Source organism: Phyllostomus discolor, chromosome 11, assembly GCF_004126475.2.
Source record: "Phyllostomus discolor isolate MPI-MPIP mPhyDis1 chromosome 11, mPhyDis1.pri.v3, whole genome shotgun sequence".
Taxonomy (NCBI): Eukaryota; Metazoa; Chordata; class Mammalia; order Chiroptera; family Phyllostomidae; genus Phyllostomus; species Phyllostomus discolor.
The window spans coordinates 56,121,634-56,144,291 of NC_040913.2; the positions used below are offsets into that span (position 1 = coordinate 56,121,634).

The 22,658-nt window shown below is 35.0% G+C and overlaps 1 protein-coding gene across 1 annotated transcript in view; it reads left to right on the forward strand.

Annotated features, from left to right (window-relative positions):
• The window catches only part of ITGBL1 (integrin subunit beta like 1), a 262,437-nt gene extending 242,180 nt beyond the window's left edge, over positions 1–20,257 (forward strand). Inside the window, exons 9-11 of the mRNA XM_028526960.2 lie at positions 12,126–12,272; positions 16,784–16,897; positions 18,102–20,257. Of these exons, the coding sequence (XP_028382761.1) occupies positions 12,126–12,272; positions 16,784–16,897; positions 18,102–18,193 (353 nt within the window). The 3' untranslated portion in view covers positions 18,194–20,257. The remainder of the gene's footprint in view (positions 1–12,125; positions 12,273–16,783; positions 16,898–18,101) is intronic.
• The last annotated feature ends 2,401 nt before the right edge of the window (positions 20,258–22,658 follow it).

Below are 22,658 nucleotides of genomic sequence, written 5' to 3' on the forward strand. Positions count from 1 at the left end.
AGAGAAGGAGAAAGAGAGAGAGAGAAACATCAATGTGTGGTTGCTGGGGGCCATGGCCTGCAACTCAGGCATGTGCCCTGACTGGGAATCGAACCTGCGATGCTTTGGTTCTCAGCCTGCACTCAATCCACTGAGCTACACCAGCCAGGGCTAATGTTGAGTTGTTATCCTCATGAATTGCTGCAGACTCCCATGGAGAGAAAAGCCCAATACTGTCCAGCTGACAGGATGCGGGTCCTGCCCCAAATCTGTCTAAGAAGACTAGTGCCAAGTATCAATCTAAAAGCTTAGCTGAACCTATGAAACTTACTGCCACACACTGCCACTGCCCTGGGCATATAAGCAACATTCCTAGAAATTCATGATTGAGTGATGTGAATGAAGAGCAGGGTATGATCAGGGATGAATCTTGGTGGTTTGAGCAACTGCATGGGTGGAGACTACTTTTTCTGAGACTAATTGTTCTCATTTGTTGAAAAAAATGAGTTTTTTCCTGGAGGCCAATGGAGATGGAGAAATTTAAATGTACTATGATTTTGTTCCTTTTACCTGACATTCTATTCCTTATATTCACTACTCCTTCTGAATTGTTCTTTATCATTTTTTTCATTCATTCAAATCATCTCCTTTAGAAAGCCTTTCTAAAATTATTTTATACTTCTTCCATACTGCAACACCTACATTAAAACATCATCACATTTGTCTCTTTAAGTCTATAGAATTCTCATGCATGTAACAAAACATTTCCCCTCTGAAAAATTATGGTAGTCTCAAATTTAGGATAAAAGTCAATGCTTATGTACTTTTTGAATAAATTATAAGTTAAAGAGTGTGGGAGTGCACACAATATTGATTTCAGTTTTGGATCAGAGAATTCTTCAAGTTGAAGTTAGCATTTGATGTGGGCCTCGAATAGCTAGTACTTAGAGGTATAAAAATTGAATGTGAACACTTTAGGCCTGGCAAAGTGAGGCAAGGCACAGAGGTGAAAAAATATTTGATATGTTGAAGAATATATTTATTTCATTTTCTTACATCAGTGCTTTTTCTCAGCTGCTCTTTAAACCATCCTTGGAAAGGATTTTTTTCCAAACTCTTCAGTCATTTATCACTTATAATAGATATTATTTCACCTCCTTTTATTTTACTTTGCTCATATTTAGATATGAGAACATCATAAAATATTTTTATATTAATGTTATTCTTTCAACACTTAACAAAACTAAAATAGTATAAAGAACAAAATAAAAATTGCCCATAAATTCACCATATGAAAATACCTTATACAATTTTGTTTATTTCCTTCTAGGTTTTGCATTTTTTCTGAGAGGTAGTTTTTTCAATCTAGATTAATCTTCTTTGGATATTTTGATATTTTGTGTAGAGAAAGCTCACATTCTATGGTATGCTCATTTGTTTCAGTTTGTGCATTAGTACACTCTACTACACTTTTTCACACATGATTTAAGTGAATAGAAGTAACCATTATCTTTTAAGCCAAGTGAGGCAATGAACAATATAAACATGAACCTTATATTCAAAGGATCAGCATTTGGATTCTGGCTCTATTTCCCACTAGTTGTGATAACTTGGATGAGTCATTTTGGTCTCTTTGCCTTGGTTTACTCATGTGCACAATAAAGATAATAATGCCCACTTGTTGGCTTTATGGTAAGAAAGGGACATAAAGCATGAAAAGTGTCTGGTACTATGTGATAAGTGGGCCATCAATTAATGCCCTATCTATGTAATGGAAAGCAAAAGATTGAAGTGTCCAACTCTGTAACAGAACAAAAGAATCCATCTGTTTAAGGTATCATGAGGCACTAGTTACAAAGTGTTTTGGAAGGAAGTTGGCATCGTATAAATTGGCATTTTTATGTGTCATAGAAGGAAGGCAACTAGTTTGTTTCAGGCATTTAGTCTCCCATCATGTAGCAGCCAGTGGTGAATGGATCTTAGTATTACAAGTGTGTGAAACTCACTGACATTATCCCTCTAGTGTAGCTTCAAAGGAAAACAAAATAGAGAATCACCAATTTGGGTAATTTTCTCAGTTCACCACCAGACACTGAGCCATCACATGCAAGGGTGAACTATAACCCTTTGTATCCATAGTGTGTTCAGGGAAAAATGTGGGCCCCTTACTCCAAAGCAGCATTTCAGCAAACAACAAATAGTAAAACCAAGAACATCCATAAACCTGCCTAATCAGCAGGCACAGAAAAACTGATAGCTAGTGTTGTTTATCCATCTCCCTAACAACAACACTAAAGATGATTAAGCCAATTCTGTTGGGGCAGGATAAATTAGAAATTGTACCTGAAGGTGAACATAACTTTAAGCAGTTCAATTTTGATTACACCAAAATTACATCTTGAAAGTCACTCGCAAAAAGAAAGTAAATATGAGGACCATTCTCCATTTAATTAACTTATTGGAAAGTCATGTTTAATTATCATGAAAACATATGTGAACCCTGTAAAAACATCTTTGTTAACAATAAAAATTTTACATGAACTATAAATACATGGATTTTTAAAATCAGATAAGTCACTACTCAAACAAACATGCTTTCTCCTGAGTGATAGTCCTTAAGATATATTCATTTTTAGTGGTAATGACTTTCATATTTCACAAACGAAATATATCTTCAGGTTGACTCACATGTGTTTGTTTTTAGCCTAACATAATCTTAATTAGAGTACTCTGTCCTATAATCTGTATACTTGGGATGAGAATAAGAAATGGACTGCTTATTGCTTTACTTCTTTCTCTGTTTTAATAGTTTATTTTTCATTGCAGCTTTCCATTACCATTTATTCCCCATATAACATCTTCACCTCCACACTCCCCACTCCCCTCTGCAATCACCACACTGTTGTCTCTGTCCATGAGTCCTTTTCCTTTTTTTGCTCAATCTATCCACCCCATCAACCCTACCCAGAGCTGTCAGTCTGCTCTCTATGAGTCTGTCTCTATTTTGTTAGTTCAGTTTTTTTCATTAGATCCCACATATGAGTGAAATCATATGGTATTTGTCTTTCTCTTTCTGGCTTATTTCACTTAGCATAATGTTCTCCAGGTCCATCCATGCTGTCAAAAATGGTAAAATTTTTATTTTTTATGGCTAAGTAGTACTCCATTGTGTAAATGGTCTATAGTTGTTTTATCCACTCTACTGATGGACACTTGGGGTTCTTTCAAACCTCAGCAATTGTAAATAATGCTGTAGTGAACATAAGTGTGCTTATATTCTTTTGAATTATGGTTTCTTCAGATAAATTCTCAAAACTGGAATCACTGTGTCAGAAGGCAGTTCCATTTTTAAATTTTGAGGTAACTCCATATTGCTTTCCACATTGACTGCACCAATCTGCATTCCCACCAATGGTGCAAAAATGTTCCCTTTTCTTCATATCCTCACTAGAACTTGTTGATTTATTGATGTTAGCCATTCTGACCAGTGTGAGGTGATATTTCATGGTGGTTTTAATTTGCATACAGCTGATGATTAGTAACATTGAGCATCTTTTCATATATCTATTGGCCATCTGTATATCCTCTTTGGAGAAGTGTCTATACAGGTTCTTTGCCCATTTTTAATTGGATCGTTCAGGGGGAATTGGTGTTGAGTTTTGTAAGTTCTTTATAAAATTTGGATATTAACCGCTTATCAAGTATATCCGTAAATATGTTACCCCATTCAGTGTGTTTTCTTTTTATTTTATTGATGGTTCCCTTTGCTGTGTAAAATATACTACACTACATAAATAAAAGGAAGGATTTTTAAAAAAATGATCATATCGATAGATGCAGGAAAAGGAATTGATAAAATCCAGCACTCATTTATGATAAAAACTCTCAGAAAAGTGGGAATAGAGGAATCATACCTAAACATAATAAAGGCCATGTATAAGAACCCCACTGCCAGCATCATACTCAATGGGCAAAAACTATAAGCATTCCTCTTCAGATCAGGAAAAAGACAAGGATGTCTGCTTTTATGTCTCTTATTCAGCATAGTACTGGAAGTTGTAGGTATAGCAATCAGACAAGAAGATGAAATAAAAGGTATCCAAATTAGAAAGAAAGTACAATGGCCATGATCTGCAGATAAAATGATACTGTATAATAGAGAACACTAAAGATTCCACCAAGGAACTACTGGAACTGATAAATCAATTGAGTAAAGTATCAGAATATACAATTAATATATAGAAATCAGTTGAATGTTATATGTCAATAATGAACTATCAGAAAGGGAAATTAAGAAAAACAATCCCATTTACAATTGCTTCAAAAAGAATAAAATACCTAGGAATAAATTTAACCAGGGATGTAAAAGACTTGGACATGAAAAATTATAAGAGCCTGAAAAAAGAAATTGAAGAAGATACAAATAAATGGAAGCACATACTGTGTTCATGGATAGGAGGAATTAACATCATTAAAATATCCATACTACCCAAAGCAATCTATAGATTCAATGCAATTCCTAAGATACCAATGACATATATCACAGACTAGAAAAAAATATTTCAAAAATTTATATGGAACCACAAAAAAAAAACAAATAGCAACAGTGATCTTGAGAAAGAAGAACAAAGTTGGAAGAATCATGTTACCTAATATCAAACTATGCTATAATGCCATGTCAAGACAGCATCGTATAAAAACAGACATAAATCAATGGAACAGAATAGAGAGTCCAAAGATAAACCCACACTTTTATAGTTAATTAATATTTGACAGAGGAAGCAGCACATACACTGGGCTAAAGATAGTTTATTTAATAAAATTGGACAGATATATGCAGAAAAATAAAACTAGACCACCTTCTTAAAACACACATAAGAATAAATTCAAAATGAGTTAAAGACTTAAATATTAGACTTGAAACCACAAAAAGTACTAGAAGAAAACATAAGCAGGAATATCTAGGACATTATTTGTAGCAATATTTTATCTCAGGCAAAGGAAAAAAGAAAAAATAAGCAAATGGGACTACATCAAGCTTTCCTTTTTTTAGAAGCTCCTAAAATAGCTGCCCATGAGTCCAATTTAAAAAAACAAAACAAAACAAGAAGGCATAATGAAGAGCCACCTTTTAATTACACAATCAGTTTACATCTCTTCAGGGAGTTCTTTAGTTCACAAATTCAATTCGAAGGTGATCATGAGTGCAGTGAGCCCCTGTGCTGCAGGGTTATTCATATTGAGCAAGACCTTAGGCTACTCACTCAGACCAGGACTTTTTTAGCTGGACAATATAGTCTGTAGTGGGATTGTGTCCAAAGTACATTTTAAAATCACAAACCTCTTTCCCAAGTTTGTAAGTGTACTAGTTAGGACTGTGGTTGGCAGAAGGTAATTGACAGAAATAAGTCTGCAGGTTATCATTTCAGAGATGGATATTGAGTTGGCTACCTGAGATTCATCAACATCCCATATGCCTTCTATCTTTCCTTCCACTCTTCCCTTCCAGTACGACTTTTATTGTCATGCTCCTAGAAAATTTCCATTTGTGTCCATCTTTCAGTAAAGAAGAAAAGGGAAGGGAAAAAAAAGCAAAGGGCAAGATTCATGCTGACTGAGTCTGTCCCAATTTCTTCCAAAGACATTCACTTTCCTGGAAACCTCACCCAGAAGGTTTTCTTTGATGTTTCATTTATTAGAGCTGTGTCCTTGGAGTACCTCTAGGTCAAAAAGCCTGCATAATAAAACATCTTCCACACAGACATATAATTTCCCTGAAAAAGAAAAACTCCTATTATTAACAAAAGGAGAAGGCTATCGGGCAGGCAGGATATCATATAACTAGTATCCATTCATGGCTCAGTTTCCCGACTGAGAATGATCATTGTGGTGTTTTAAGGAAATGTGTCTCTGAGTTGATGACTGTTATTGGAAATGGTCACTATATAGAGCAGCATTGTCCAACAGAACTTTCTTTTTTTAAAAAAAATATATATTTTATTCATTATGCTATTACAATGGTCTCAATTTTTCCTCTTTGTCCCCCTCTGTCCAGTATGCTCCTTTTCCCTCTGGCAATCTCTCCCTCTTAGTTAATGTCCATGGGTCATATATATGCATAAGTTCTTTGACTTCTCTATATCCTATAGCATTAATATCCCCCTGTATATTTTGTACCTACCATTTATGATTTTTATTCCTTGTACCATTTCCCCCATTCTCCCTCTTCCCCCTCCCAGTAGATAAGCCTCCAAATTATCTCCATATTTATAATTCTGTTCCTGTTCTAGTTGTTTGCTTAGTTTCTTGGGGTTTTTTTAGATTCACTTGTATAGTTGTGAGTTTGTTGTCATTTTAATGTTCATAGTTTTGATCTTCTTCTTTTTCTTAAATAAGTCCCTTTAACATTTCATGTAATAATGGCTTGGTGATGATGAACTCCTTTAACTTGACCTTGTCTGGGAAGCACTTCATCTGCCATTCCAAATTATAGCTTTGCTGGATAGAGTACTCTTGGTTGTAGGTCCTTGCTTTACATCACTTTCAAAGATGATGAAATGTTCTAAATCTGCATTATTCTACATAGTAGCCATTGGTCACATGTGGATACTGAGCACTTGAAATGTGCCTAGTGCTACTGAAAAACTGAATTTTATATTTCACTTACTAAATTTAAATTGGACAACAGATATAGATAATTCTTGCTGAATATTTTGGTGTGGGGAAGAAATAAGAATAGGAACAAAAAAACACTGATGGAGGTAAGTATCTGGGAGAGGATAAATGGCACTGGAAATGGAGGTGGAATGGAAAACTACTTACCTGTGTGAAGACTTGAGAAGTCATATGAATAAAGATTTAGTGTATTTCAAATCATTCATTAGGCTGGTTCTCCCTACAGGTTTTTTCTAGAATGATCTATTATTGTACACTATACAAAGATGACTTATCACTGGGTTCCACCAATGTTCTTACTGAATCATATATATATATATATATGTGTGTGTGTGTGTGTGTGTGTGTGTAGATATATGTATATACATATACATATGTATATATTTCTACAATAGTTCTTCAATCCCTGGACAATCTTCCCAGAGGCCTAGGTGACAATAGAGTAAGGTTGATCTGGCAAAAACTAAGTTAAGCTACTGTTAGAGTTTTCATTTTTAACTCTAATTTTCGGGATGATTCCACTTGTTAGGCTTTCTTAATGGCCTTTTTTGTGATTTTATGAGACACAATCATCTAATTTTTGTCATTTTGTACTGAATGCTCATACTTTATGGCTTCTCTTCCTCTACCTTAGCCCTAAATATTGAAATTTACCAAGACTTATTTGTCTCTAAGTGAGCTCATTAACCTCCAAAGGTTTAGATGAAGCTACTTTAGGAAACTACAGTATGTACATGCCTGGACTTAACCTGTTCTCAACACCAGGCTTGTATCAACTGTTTCTTTGACTTTCAGCTTGGTTATCTTAAGAGTGTCTCATGTAGAAAAGTAAAAGAAAAACAAAATAAAACATAAATAAATGACATAAAATAAAACCACCAACAATACCAACTACTGATGAGGATGGAGAGCAATTGGACTTCCACTTTTATGGTGAGTGTATTGTAATTTGTTACAACCATTTTCAAAGGCTTTTTGGTAATATCTCCTAAAGATGGACTTACATACATATCTAAGATTCCATAATTCCACTTTTAGGTAAATGTCCATTAAAATTCCTACAAAAAAGGAAAAATATCTCAGTTATATCAAGCTCAAAACAGAGCTGATTTGCTGCTCTTAAACTCTCCATCCTACAGCTTCCATAGCTAATAAATAGCATCATTTATTAGCATATTTTATAGCCAGAAAACTAGTCCTTTGTTTTTTTCTCACCTGCTGCATCCCATTCAACAGTGAGTCTCATAGGCATCACCACCAATGTAGATCTCCATCTGCTTCTCTCCCTTTGCTCTGCTACCATGCTACTTTAAGCCTCTATCACCTTTTACTTGGATCTTTGCAATACTCTCTCACTTTTTCCATAGTTCTTCCCAACACACCTTAATTTCTCACAATGAGCTGCCAAAATAAATTTACAAATTGAAAATTATATCAATCCTATTTAATACTCTTCTATGATTTCCTAATTCTATTAGAATAAAATTTAAACTTCCTACAAAGAATAAAAGTTTGCACCCTGGGTGGCATAGCTCAGTGGATTGAGTGCGGGCTGCAAACCAAAGTGTCGCAGGTTCAATTCCCAGTCAGGCCACATACCTGGGTTGCAGGCCACGGCCCCCAGCAACCGCACATTCATGTTTCTCTCTCTCTCTCTCTCTCTCTCTCTGCCCGCCCACCACTCCTTTCCCTTTCTAAAAATAAAATAAAAAAATAAAACCTAAAAAAAAGAATAAAAGTTTGCTATGTTCTCATTCCTGAATATTTCTCCAAATTTATTATTTATTCCATTTTTCTTACTCATTCTTTGAACTCATTGGCCTTTTTTACTTCCTGTAGCATACCAAGTTTTTTCTTATTCCAAGAACTTTTCATTAGCTTTCCTAGAATATTGCCTATCTGGCTGCTTCTCATCCCTTGGTCATCATGGACAACTCAAGATAACATTGTTTCCACTGTTGAATATACCCACTTTAATTCTTCCATAGCTCAAGTGCATTTGTTGTTACTTGTTTTCTCACCTAGTAGACTGAAAGAACCATAGGGACAGGACTAGTTCAATATCTAGTGCACAATAAATAGCTCTAGAATAGACTTAAATATTTAGAGTTTATAAAGAAGATATTATTGAAAGTTAAAAAAAAAAACTAAAAGGAGCTATGTAAATGGCGAACTAAAACATGCAAATACTAATGCATTTTGACTACTATCTGGGCTAGGTGCCAAATTAACCTTTTAGAAAGATGTAATAAATGCACTATAAAATAAAAAAAATAATCACCTATCCTTGCTTATAAACTTTATATTAAATTATTTGCTGTGAGGTGCCACTGAGTTATTCTCAATGATATTCTAAGTCAAAATCAGAATGCCTTTCTTTTCAATAGAGATTTAATGATTCTAATTATGACAAACTAATTATAATGCTTACTAACCTGAGTCAGTAAGAAACAGGAATACTTGAAAAATCCATAGCTCAATGGGTGGTACTAGAAGCTCTCTATTGCTTTCTTACTTATCTTGTACCCCAGATCATCTGCCCCCAAAGATGGACAGCTTTTTTTAACTTTTTAAGTAGACCTCATTTTAAGTGGACTTTTGTTTTATTGGAGAAATCAAGATATAGTCAATTTAATAAGCATTGATTGAATGTGTAGCTTTTAGGGGACATTAATTCTCTAACTTCACTCCACTCTACAGAACATGGAAATAAAATAGTCATCCACAAACTGTCCATTGGCCTTGAAGGACAGTTCCCTAACCAGATGACCTGTAAACATGTCCTGGGTTCAGTTTACAGTTCTCAGTTGCAATTTATTTTTTTTAATTAGAAGATATTATTTTAAAATAACCTCAATTTACGAGTGTTTTATGAGGATACACTATGACTAAGGAAGTGTGCTTGGCACTCTGAAGACTACAGTAACGGATCAGAAGTGATTCCTGCCCTCAAGGAATTCATAGTCAAAGAATGCATTTATTTGAGAAATAACAACATATCACAAGGTAGAAGACAAAAAGTTCCATGACAGAGGTGAAAAATAAGGTACTACAGAAATTCAGAGGAGAAGATGAATTTTACTTGGGAATATTAGAAAAGTTCACAGTGGTTTCAAAATTAATCAGGGCCTGAAAGTGTTAAGTAGAGGAATAAGAGAATGGCATTTCTATCAAAACAAAAGCATGAAGTCAGAAAAGCACATGGAACATATGAAGAAGAAGTAGGTAAATTTGGTTAGATAAGGACATATGTGCAAAAGGAAAACAGGAGATATTGCAAGGTTGGGGAAGTATCTTGGGACTCTGTTCAGGAGCCTAAAACATAAGGAAGGCTAAAGATGAACTTCATTTCAAACATTAGGGAGTCATATAGCACCAGATCTCAAGGCTGTGAGTAGAGTGGTATAATAGGAACTGTGAGTGAGAATATTGGAGAAAAACATGATAGGAAGGTTTCTCAAAGATTTATGATGGTGATATGAGTGGATATTTTGGAGATAGTTTCAACAGGATCAGGCAACTTGTTAGATGAGAGGAGTAAGGGAGATTCAAAACATTTTGAACTGGTTGACTGGAAGGAAAGTCATATCACTAAAAGAAATGGACAATATAGAAAAGTAGTTTTCTATATTTAGAAAGAAAACTATATATGCAGCTGAGAAGCATCACTTTTGGATGCTAGTAGAACATAGAACACAAAGTATCGAATCACAGGAGTGATATAGTCCTGTGGTCACTGAGGTTATCAGATATACTGTGATGTGATGAATTTTTCAAAAGAGAAGTTATAGAGAGATACTGAAGACAGACAATCAAGGATTGCCTACATTAATCAGGTCAAAAAAGAAGTAGAAGAATAAATAGACAACAGAGGATTGTGGAAAGAGTAAGGAGAGTCATTTTAAGAAGAAAGTGCCCATGAATGTCAAAAGGATACCTTCAAACTATGCACAGTTAAAAAAATATAGGAATTAAGAAAATGATTCTAGTTGTCTCAAACTGACCATTGCTTATTTCCCAGAATGAAATATAGAGACAGTGTGATGCAACAGAAGAAAAGAAGTAGACATTGAAATCAGAAAAATTGGAGTCAAGGTCTGATTCTGTGTGGTTGAGCTATGTGGTTCATGGTAAAATTGCTTTGTTTATCTAAACTTCAATTTCTTGACTGTAAAATGGGGATAATACCTGAACCAAATGGCTGTGAGATTAAATTTAGTAAATCAACCTAAGGATAAAAAGAGGCTGTTGGACAAGGTCTGTTAATCTAGGTCTTTCTTGAGTTTGCTTTCCATTTGCTTTCCGTAAACTTCTAGATGATTATGTGTTACAGGAAAACCCTTGGATTTATGTGAGGTTAGGTTAAATTAATTATAACAATTAATTGCAAACATTTAAGCATTGGTCCTTAATACCCTCTTGAGCAAAACTGAGTGTAGGAGGAAGCAAATGGAATAAGTTTACTCTTGAAAATCTTGTCAGAGCAAATGATCAAGACAGAATAGTGTTGGGTCCAGAGGGGCTGATCAGGCCAAATGATTTTGTGAGTCCCTGGGAGGGATAACTGTGTCCTTGATGCTTGATTTCACATAACTTGGTACTTAGCAAAATGATCTGCTCATAGTAGAGACTCAGTAAAATTTTTCCAAACAGCTGTTTTGTGTATCCCATTTGAAGAGATCTGCCTATAAGGTAATACACATATATAAAAAAGGATAAACCATTGATTGGAAACAAGAAATTAAAATGGAAGATGATGCAATCTAATAGACTGTGGCAAGCAACTAGACAGTTGTATATACCAATGTATAACTGTCACAAGTACAACATTGTATATATAACCAAAAGATAAACATTTCTCAAACCAGTAACCAATGACAGAAACAATAGGAAAAGAAAGTGTGAGCGATATGAATCTAAGTCTCATGCTATTTTTAACTTCTAGACAATAATAGAAAGACACAGTTACCTACACTTATATTAGCTCTTGTTAATAAGTAGAGAGGTACACAGATAAAATAATATAATACTAGATGCCATTCTTGTGGAAATTAACCTTTTATTTTTATTTTTGAATAATAAAATTACAATCAATAAATGTTGTATCATTGGTCTGGGTGTCATGGTGTGCACAATGAAGAAAAGCACCAAGAGTTTATGCTAAGAAAAATGCAAATGATGTTATTTTGTATCAAGGAAAGATGGTAAAATTCCATTTTAAAGTGTCTTGAGGTTTTTTCTCTCTGGAATCTGTCTTCTTTGCTACATTCAATGTATTACATGAAGTTAAAACTTTGTTGTGAATTTTTTTTAAATAATTGCACATCCAATTCACTAAGCATTAAGGGAAAGTGTGTTTGCTCTATAGGAAATGAGATCCTATGTTTTCCATATTTCTTCCTTAAAAACTGTGATTCAGTTGGATATTTACCCATCTCCTTCTCTCACCCCACTCTGTAATTGCTTCGCAGGCCATGGCACGTGTTCCTGTGGTCGCTGCATTTGTGAGAGAGGATGGTTTGGAAAGCTCTGCCAACATCCCAGGAAGTGTAACATGACGGAGGAACTGAGCAAGAGTCTATGTGAATCAGCAGATGGCATATTGTGCTCAGGAAAGGGTGAGTATCTGCTGGAGCTTGGACTGGGTCCCTGTTTTGACACATAGTTTGCACAGTGGCATGCAGCTAACATCTTTTTCAGACTGTAATTTGAATGAATGAAAACCACTCTGTCCTCTGCCTGTACCAGATATTAAGATTGAAAGTTAACCATGTGAAGATTAGTATCCAAGGAAATGACAGCAGGAGATGAAGTGCATATAATAAGATCCTCAGCCACTTGTATGCAACCTTAATACAATTAATAATTGTATAAGAAGAAAGTACAATAAGATATACTAGGTACTTAATGCACTGCCCCCCACCCCCTGCCCCGCCCAGGCAAAATAATAATCATTGAGTTCACCTGTGAAATAGCAGAGCCCAGAAATGCAAAAACACTCTTGAAATTCCTGGAAATCACACTAAATGTTAGGGAGCTGCACTGCCTGGAGCTAGATGTCATTTGCCAGAACTCTTCTTCAGCTCAGTTGCCTTCTTGCAGAACAAACAAGGTTCCCCCTTTTCAGACTACTATACCTGATGCTGCATTTACCTTCCAACACCTAACCTGGGTCAAAAGTAGCCGGTAATATCTTTCTAAAGAAACGCAGTGAAACAAAATTGATCTGCTAAGGAGGTGTCAGAAGCAGAATGTGCCATGGAATCATTCCCCTTAGGAGTGGCTGTTGCTTTACCTATCACTCAAGGTCAATGTTACTCAGTGAGAGAGGTGTCTTGATGTAATTGCGAAAATAAAATCAGGTGGATGTTGAACACATCTGGTGGCAGGAGGGAGGCTGAAAATTGATACAAACATGTTCATTTCAGTACACAACCATATCCTTGGTTTCCAGGAATTCTGTGTTTGAGGCTGGTGTTTGTTAGTCAGGAGGCTTCAGCCTAATGCAATTACAGCAGCCTGGTGGCAATGAAATGAATTTAAAGTGGTAACTTTGTTCCCCTTTGTTATCCTATTAAATTCATCCTAATTCCAAGTCCCAAACAAATCTTTCACCTTTTCAGTTTTCAGGGGCCCTCAGCTCCTGGAAACACTTGCTTTAGCTGCTTCAAGGCTGGTGTTAGTGATGTTTTGAGGCTGGTGTTAGTGATGATGATGGCATTCTATTGTCTACAGCAGCTGTATGCAGCCCCCTTTCTTTCCTTATTCTGGAGACATCATTGCTGGATTATAAAAGGGCAGGCCTAAAACCAAGCCCATGGAACTAGGCCCTTTCATAGGCACAGAGAATAGTGAGGATACAGCAGTTTTTTTCTGTCTCCATGGAGGATACCACCCCACCCTCACCTCGAGAACCATAGAAAAATAACTCATAAAAGACTAAGGGTTTTTGACATTGTACAGAGAAGATAAACCTATTACAAGTTTTTTGAGTATGGCACACCACTTAGCAACCTGTACCCAACTGTTTCCACCAGAAAGAAAAATCTGAAACTGTGAATAAAGCTGTCACCTCAGGAGACGATGAAGAAATAGCATTTTATTTCTTTACAAATTTATAGCCAAGACAATAAATCACTCCATAGAAAAATTTAAAATAAGATACATTGTTGTGACCTTCATAAGGAATAGAGTTGTTAGTACAACAGTGAAAACCGCCTGCTGGGATGTCAGGTTGCAGCATTTTGTCAGGCATGATGAATGAAAGTAAAAATTCCACTTTGTTCATGGGGCAGCTGACAAAGGTGCTCACTCTCAGACTCAAACTGCAATTTTTGTGAATAACCAGAGAAGTGATCTTAGAGCCAGGTCTCCCATAAACTTAGCTGCTACCTTTGTGGAATATGTGATATGAAGTGGAGACCCCAAAAACCTAAATTATCTTTTGGATAGCAGACTCCTTCTAGTGCAGATTTCCCAGTAGGTGAGTGTTCTAGGAACCCATCTGTATCAGTGTACCAGCTGGCATTGTTGTGAGAGGCTGTGTTCAGCTTCAGTGAATTTTTTGAAGATTCGACGTGTTTGCCTATTTCAAGATGGGTGATTTATGGGTGAGCACACCTACCTACCCTGCATGAGTGTTCTGTTGTTTTTGACCAAAATTGGAATGACCGCTGTGCCCACCTTCCCTATTCACTTGGAGTGACTTTTTTGTTTGTTTGTTTGTTTGTTTCCCTGGGTGAAAAAATCCTCAAAGGGAAAGGGTTTGCTGATATAGAAGAGGTAAAACAAAAAATAGCAGAAGCACTAAAAGGCATCAAAATTGACCTGTTCAAAAACTGTTTTGAACAGTGGGAAAAACATCTCAAAAGGTGTATTGTATCAAATGGAGAGTACTTTGAAGGTGACTGAAGTTAAACATGTAAGGATAAGTACAAATATTTTATAAATAAATTCTGGTTTTGGGGGGTGTCCCCTCATATAATTCATCAAATGTTTGTTTGGGTATTTATTTGTATCCAAGAGTATATAATAACCTTTTTACCTTGATAGCTACAAGCTAGGTTCATGTCATCACCTCTGGTGTTCTTAAAAATGTTGCCTGACAGTGGCTGTAATCGCATGTCATTAAATGTCTCCTTGGAACTTTTACAATTATATTATTGAGCCCTATGTCATCCAAATAAGTCCCTGGTACACCCACCCATCCACCTATCCCTCACCTCCACCCACCCTGGCTGGCTCTCTATCCCCAAAAAGAGACAGGCTAAAAATTAAGCTTCAAAAACCAGATAAGCCAGTGTTCTAGTTGCCTCACCCAATATAGCTGTCACTCAGATCAGTAGGAACACACAACTCATTTTTTTAAACTAGATGAAAGTTTTTCTTCGGAGAGGTATCACAGCTGAGCAGATAGGTAAATAGTAGGTTGAATCAGATTGAAATTTTAGGTTAACTGGTTTTCTGTTTTGTTTTTTTTTATTGCCCATGTAGCCCAGTGCAGTTCCCTTATCCTCTCTATATTTCCATTTTCTCATCTTTGAAGTCAGAAGAATTTCATTTCTTTCCTCTTCTTAAGTCGTAAGGATGCTCTGAAGACAAATGAGAAAATGTGACAGATTCCCCAGGAATGGAAGCCAGTAAGAAGCATAGAAGGGAGATCAGAGCATTTTTAAGGGTCCTTATACTGAGAAAGAAAATAAATGGATTAGTGGTGTCATGGTCATGAATCTACAACCCTGGAGTTCATGCCAGGATGGACCAGCTGTTCCTTATGGCTGGCCTGAGACTCATGGGCATGAGTAAGTTCTGGTCCAGCTGAGCTGAACAATGTGTCACCTCTTGGCAGTCATGTGGCTTATAGGTCAGAAAGAATCCTCTCCCAAAGATTTTCCCTTTCCAGAGATGGGCAATTTGACCCTTGGTAATTTATAAAACCAGTCAGAGCACTCTATAACAAAGGCGCTATAAGACATATTAATAATAATCACACTGTGTTATTATTACATGCTATGCTACTCCTAGTTTCAGAAGCAGTAGAAGAATTTTCTACCCCTAAGATGCACTGAGAATTAACAAAAAGAAAAGAATAACACAGCTGGGGAAAATGCTGACCAACAAAAGCTAGTTTTTCAAAACATATACAAAAATCAATCCCCATTTTTCATTTTAAGTATTTCATAAATAGCAGACTTTTGGAACTGGAATTTTCTTGTCAAATGGTCTATCAAAGTATACTGCTGTTGTAGAAGTAATTTTTCCATATGAGGGTTTTTTAGTCTGTCATTTAAAGACATTTAGGCTGAGAGAAATTTCTCTCTTTGACACTGTTTAATTCACTATTAATGGTACAGTTTTCTAAGTGCACCATTAATACGATTGTTTCTCAGCAAACCAAAATATTTTAATAGCCAAAGAGCAAGTTTTTAATTAGGTAGGAAATAATAAGAGGGGAAATGGATGAAGTAATGAGAAAGGTGGTTGGATTGCCTCATAAAAGCTGATCATTTGGGTATGATGGTTACAGCTATCCTGGATTATGGCAGGAAATCCTGAGAATAAAACTTAATAAGTAAAATCTAAATGAATGACTTTGTGTGCATTTTTAGCACTTTACTGAGTCACCCAATATGTAGGTGTGTCTTTACTTTAAAAAAATCATATAAACAAAAATCTGTGAGTATAAGCAAAATAAATTTAGCAGTTGTTTTAATTATAAAATGCACCCTCATTTAATAGAACTTTCTATTCAATTCCTTTAAAGGACAGACACTTTTAAAACATAATTCAATTCAGAAAAAAATACGATCTATTTTTGAACATCTTTTTGGAAGGCCATTTATAAAAATCAGTCACATTCTGCTCTCATTGACATTTTAACCAGACTGAGCCATGGAACATTTGCTCAAGGCTAATTGCTACTGTCTAGATCCATAATGAAGCCTTTCCTGGATAACCTTTATGAATTACAGTAAGTAAAGCTCCCTTCTGAGCAATTGGCTATTCCATAAACTTTTACCTTTGAAAGATAGGTTATTAGAAGCCTATTGTCAATGCATTCATGGTATTCTATTCTAGATGGAAACCTTTAGTTATGTGGTGACTACCAATATACCCTTTGTGATTTCAGGTTCTTGTCACTGTGGAAAGTGCATTTGTTCTGCTGAAGAATGGTATATTTCAGGAGAATTCTGTGACTGTGATGACAGAGACTGTGACAAACATGATGGTCTCATTTGCACAGGTGCAGTACTACCCTACTCCAATTGATCTATGCCACATTTTGCAATAAAGGCAAATGACACACCTCACATTTTGCTGTACATCACTGGGAAGGAGAGCTTCTGTATTCTCAAGGGCCAAATAATATAAAGTATGTAAATGGAGGTGGGCATTTGTGAATAAGCACTAACATTATTCCCAGGCATAGAAGAATACAAACAAATGCACCAAAATTACATAATTTGGGAGAAAATTCCCAAAGTAACTTGCCCCAACTTCCACATATGCTGTTTTGCATACTGAAAAAAGAAAATAATTCTCTTGACAACTATCTTACTTTGAGCATGGTGTAGAGAATGGAATATTATTTTAAACAGGAACCAAGTACCAAAGTTGGTTGATGTATTGGATGTTTTTAAGGAATGGGTGTGGCGAGGAGAGGGGTAGGAGTATGGAAACAAGTTAAGAGTATAATAGCTACTGCTATCCTGAGTTATTGAGTCCTAATATTTGGTTCTATAATATATGTTCTTTAAAATGTTATAGAAGAAATATAGACATGTATATTTGTTCTCCATGTTCCTTTTTAAAAAAGATTTTATTTATTTATTTTTAGAGAAAAGGGAAGGGAAACAAAAAGAGAGGAAGAGAAACATCAATGTGTGGTTGTCTCTCATGTGTCACCTACTGGGGACCTGACCCACAACCCAGTCATGTGCCCTGACTAGGAGTCGAACCAGCAACCCTTAGGTTCACAGGCCCATGTTTAATCCACTGAGCTACACTAGCCAGGGCTTGTTCTCTGTATTTCTAGCTAAAGGTCAAAGATAAATATGTGTGTCATTAAGCTAGATATTCACTTTCTGTCTATCCTACTATACAATCTTCCTCTTCTAGCTGATTATTCAGCCTAGCTCATACTATGTCAAGGAGCTTTAAGATCTTTAGCATTTATTCATAAGTCACATGTAACTTGCTCTCTATAGGAAAACAAAATTATGACATGGAAACTTGGTTGGAGTGATACTAATGGTTACCATTAGATTGATGCTAACTTGAGAGTGGCACCAAGTAGATACCATTAATTGTTTGAAAGACAGCAATGAGAAAATTAGCAGAGAATGAATAAAATGGCTTTGATTATGAACAGTTATAGTTTACAATAACACATTTTAACTCAGTATATTTCAATCATGATAATGATTCTCCTGTGTATTTTATTTCAGGGAATGGAATATGTAGTTGTGGAAACTGTGAATGCTGGGATGGATGGAATGGAAACGCATGTGAAATCTGGCTTGGCACAGACTATCCTTAACAATTAGGTGGAAGAGGACTGGATTCTTATTTTCGTAGGACATTAGAAAATGCAAATGCAGAGGAAACCATGTATAATCACCATGAGGACAGGGCAAACAGACTATTATATGTTTTTGTATTTCTGAAAGCCTGAATTGAACATTTCTGAATGAAACCTAGATACTTATTAACAATGAGTTAAGCAAACTCTTATGTACGTAACACCAGAAAGAAAATTTTCTTTCACAATTTACATCAGTGGTTCTCATCAAGGATAGCTCTGCCACACAGAAAACATTTAGTAATGTCTAGAGAAAATTTTGATTGTCACACTGGGTGGGGTGGGAGAGTGTGCTACAGGCATCTAGTGGGTAGAAGCCAGGGATGCTGCTAAACACACTACATGCACAAGACTTTCCCCTATGACAAAGAATTATCTGATTTTAAATATCAATAGTGCTGGAGTTGAGAAATGCTGAATTACATGGTTGTTAGAAATAAACATCCCTATACAACAAAGGCCATTTTAGAATAAAAGGAAAATATATATCCTCACATAAATCTGTTGATCATGTTTCACCAGGATTCTATATCACTCAGTATTTTCATATGGGGACAATGAATATAAACACACATGAAGTATAATGTTGGATGGGGTAGGAGGCAGAGGCAATATCACTAGTGCTTTTGAAAAAATAATGGCTATTTTTAGTCAGTAAGACATTTGTGTAGTCTCACATTAAACTCACAAAAGAAGATTCTTTAAAGATAAAGAAATTATGAAAATGTACAATTTAACATTTTAAATGAATAATGACATATGTCATTTACACTGTGTCATATGTATTTTACCAATTGATGATTAAAAATGAATTATTATTCAAAAGCATCCATTTTCTATTATTAGAACATTTTTTAAACTGGGCATGGGTTACATGTATAAGAAATCTGATTTTTCACTAATTAAGTTACTCCATGGTAAATTGCTTTTTAAAAAGACAATATCTAGTTAGCTCTATGATGAGCCAAAAATATGTATTCATTTCTCTTAAAAAATTCTCCTACTTCTAAGTACACATTACTTATTGAAATATTGAGGTCATGCACAAAAGTCAAGAACAGATGCCATGATAAACTGGCACCAGTCTCAAAAGCTCAGAGGATAAAAAGAAAAATCTAGAAATGGCTTAAACAGAAATTGCAAATAATCACAGTGATAAGAACAAAATGTTTATTTTTATGATGAAATTTTGCTCTGTATGAAATTCACATTGAATTATGAGAATGTACAATAATTTGGACTTCCCTTACATATTTGCAGTTAAATCTACTGACACACATTAGTTTAGGCTACCTTTAATCATTTAGAGCTAAAAAAGACACACATTTTCTCTAAATGTGAATTATATTTTGTAAAATCCTATAATAATGTAATAAAATAATTTTTATATTGTTTAAGGTGAAAATTTTTACTTGGGAATTACTTAATGATGTAAGTATTTTAGAGACATGGGTTGGACTTTGTAAGTCAAATTACCAAAAGTGAAGAAAATATGTATCTGCTGAGTTACTTACAATTTATATTGAAAATGATTTAAGAGAAAATGTAATTGATGTTGATTTTTCCAATACTAATAGTGTTTTCATACTTTAACACATTTATGAAGTTGTTCTCTCTATCCTGAGATTAAGGAGAGCAACTACACTAGTTGTATCTGGATTGTTGAGCATGTCAATTGAGACATCACTTTTGTAAAATGAGGGAAATGTAAGCAGTTAAGAAATAGATTATATTCTTTCCTCTTCTCTAAGTATTTCAGGTTTCAAAGAAACTTACTATAATTGTTCAGTAGCAATTGCAATGATGACTTTATTTGATGATGGACACATAGGAATTCCCTACATTATCCAGCCATCACAGTACAAGAGATGTCCAGGTCCCCTTATTGCAGAGTTCTGCTTTTTATGAAAAAAAAACAAAAAACAAAAAACAGATGGTAAATATTTTAGAATTTGTGGGCCACATACATCTCTGTTGCATATTCTGCTTTGTTTGTATTTGACATTGTAAAACCATAAAAAAGAAAAGAAAAACTCATTCTCAACTCTTCCTAGGGCATACAAAAACTAAATGTGAGCTGGATCTGGCTCACAGCCAAGGAATAGTTGGCCGACATGTGCTCTGCTGGCACTGCCCTTAATTTCCTTTGCCTCCTCACATAAACTAAGGTGTATCTCGCATTTCTATATTTGTTTTCTCTTTTCATTAATTTCAACTACAATAAAAGTGTTGCTCTTTTTAAAATTTAATGTAAGAAAAATGCCCTCAGCATTTATGTTTTTAAAGGAAAAGTTTAGATATGGAGAAATGTTTATTATCAAGGTCAGAATTTGATTTGTCCAAATTTTTGACAAGCTGAAAATACATAGCAATCATCTATATTCTTGGTTCATTCAGCAACAAATTACTGAAATGAAATTTTGAATATTTCTTGTGTGTGTTTTATTTTGACTCTAGCTTTCAAACATCAATAGATCTATTAAGAAGTGAGTTAGTTTACAAGTTTAAATTGTAAAAATAAAATAAAAATAGTTACATGTAAAGACATATGTTCTACTCTTCTTAAATATGATTTTGTACTTCACCTTTTGATTCCATTGCTAAGATAGAAACTCCCTCTCTTTTATTAAGAAGGAGGGGAAGGCAAGAACAAACTTATAATAAAAAAAAGGAGGGGGGAGGGTTTTCAGTAACATTTATAAAGGACACATGGACAAAACCAGAAGTGGGTAAGACTGAGGGTGGGAAGTTGGGATGACTGGGGTCGGGGGATTGGCAGGGGGGAAATGGAGATGGCTGTATTTGAACAACAGTAAAAAAACAAAGAAACAAAAATAATGAACAGAGATCAAGAAAAAGGGAAAATGTGCAAATCTCATTTACTTATCCAAGTTTGTCCCAAGTTACAATGGGATAAATGTCAACTGAAGAGGATGCAACAAGTTTGTAAGTGATATTGACACAAACCCTGCTTGCTTGGCAAACCATCACTGAGAAATCTTTCCAGTAGGACTTTTAAATAAAATTCCACTAAAGTCATAGGACCTAAGAGAAGAATATTATACTCCATTTTCTCCCTGGACTCCTTGAGCTAATCTAGAGTCTTTCAATACATTGAAAGGAATGACCTCACCAACTCTGCCAGCAAACATCAGAATTAGACTGAATAATATAGAAAACCCAGAAAAAACAAAACTAAACAAAATACAACTCAGCCTTTGTTTTCAGACTCATTTTCAAAACTTTGAAAACCTATTCAGTATTCAAGAGTCAACAGGCCCTGTACCACTTTGTAAGCTAAGGAACTTAAGCTATGAAATGTATTTCACTTCAAAGTAACATAATTCAAATCTAGATTTTGATATGACTCTATTTAGCTCAATTGCTTTCCCTGGATATAATCTTATTATGGAATGAAATTGAAATTAATTTTCAAATATTTTTACTTTATTCTAAAATACATTTTATAGTCTGTTCTCTCTCTGAAATTTTAATTCTCCCTATAATATTAGGGAGAAAACTTTAAATAAAGTGATACATATCTAACATAGAGAACAAGAAGGGTTTTTTTGGGTTGTTGTTCTGTTTATCTTAAAGGATAACCTAATCTGATATTAGTCATCCTAAAAACATTTGACTGTACTAGTGCTTTAGATGTTAATTAAGCAGCTAGCCAGGTATAATAAACTCTACTTACTCTCAAAAGGTAAACGATTAGAAAGACTATAGCAGGATACTTATGGGCCCATTGTGGAGCTCCTGAAGCCACCCACTACTCTAAAACACTCAGGACAAGTGAACATTTACAGCAAAGAATTTCTAAATTCTCCAGGATTTATAATGAAATGATGCTCAATATAATTTACTCTTTACATAGGGTAGACTATTTGCATTCCTTCTATAATTTTTTCCAGGTAAAGTTTTAGCAAAACACTTTAGAAATCAAACTGATATGAAAATAAAATGGTGTCACTTGAAATATCAAACCATTAACATTCCCAAGCCTTGCTGAGGGATGGGTGAAGCAATCATCTATTATAATGAATCAATAGAAATAACCCTCCCACACCAGATACACATGCAAATGGAATGTGACGTCAAGCTCAATACAATTGACATATGTACATGTAGGTACAAAACACACAGTCTGTAAATACAAATGAGTTCCATCAGATTTACTATACAGGACATCACTGGTGACAGACTGCAATTACTTAATAACAACAAGGTTGATTTTTGAGGAGAAAAAGAGAGAAGGGTCTTATCCTGGAAAAATAATGAGAGAGAGGTATCATCAAAGAGCTAAAATTTTCTTTGGCATGGTAATGGGGGAAGATGACTTACCAACTTATATGCATGACATATCTCTATATTTGTGGGTGATGTAATGCCATTTCATTACATAAAGTTGTTTGATGTTTTC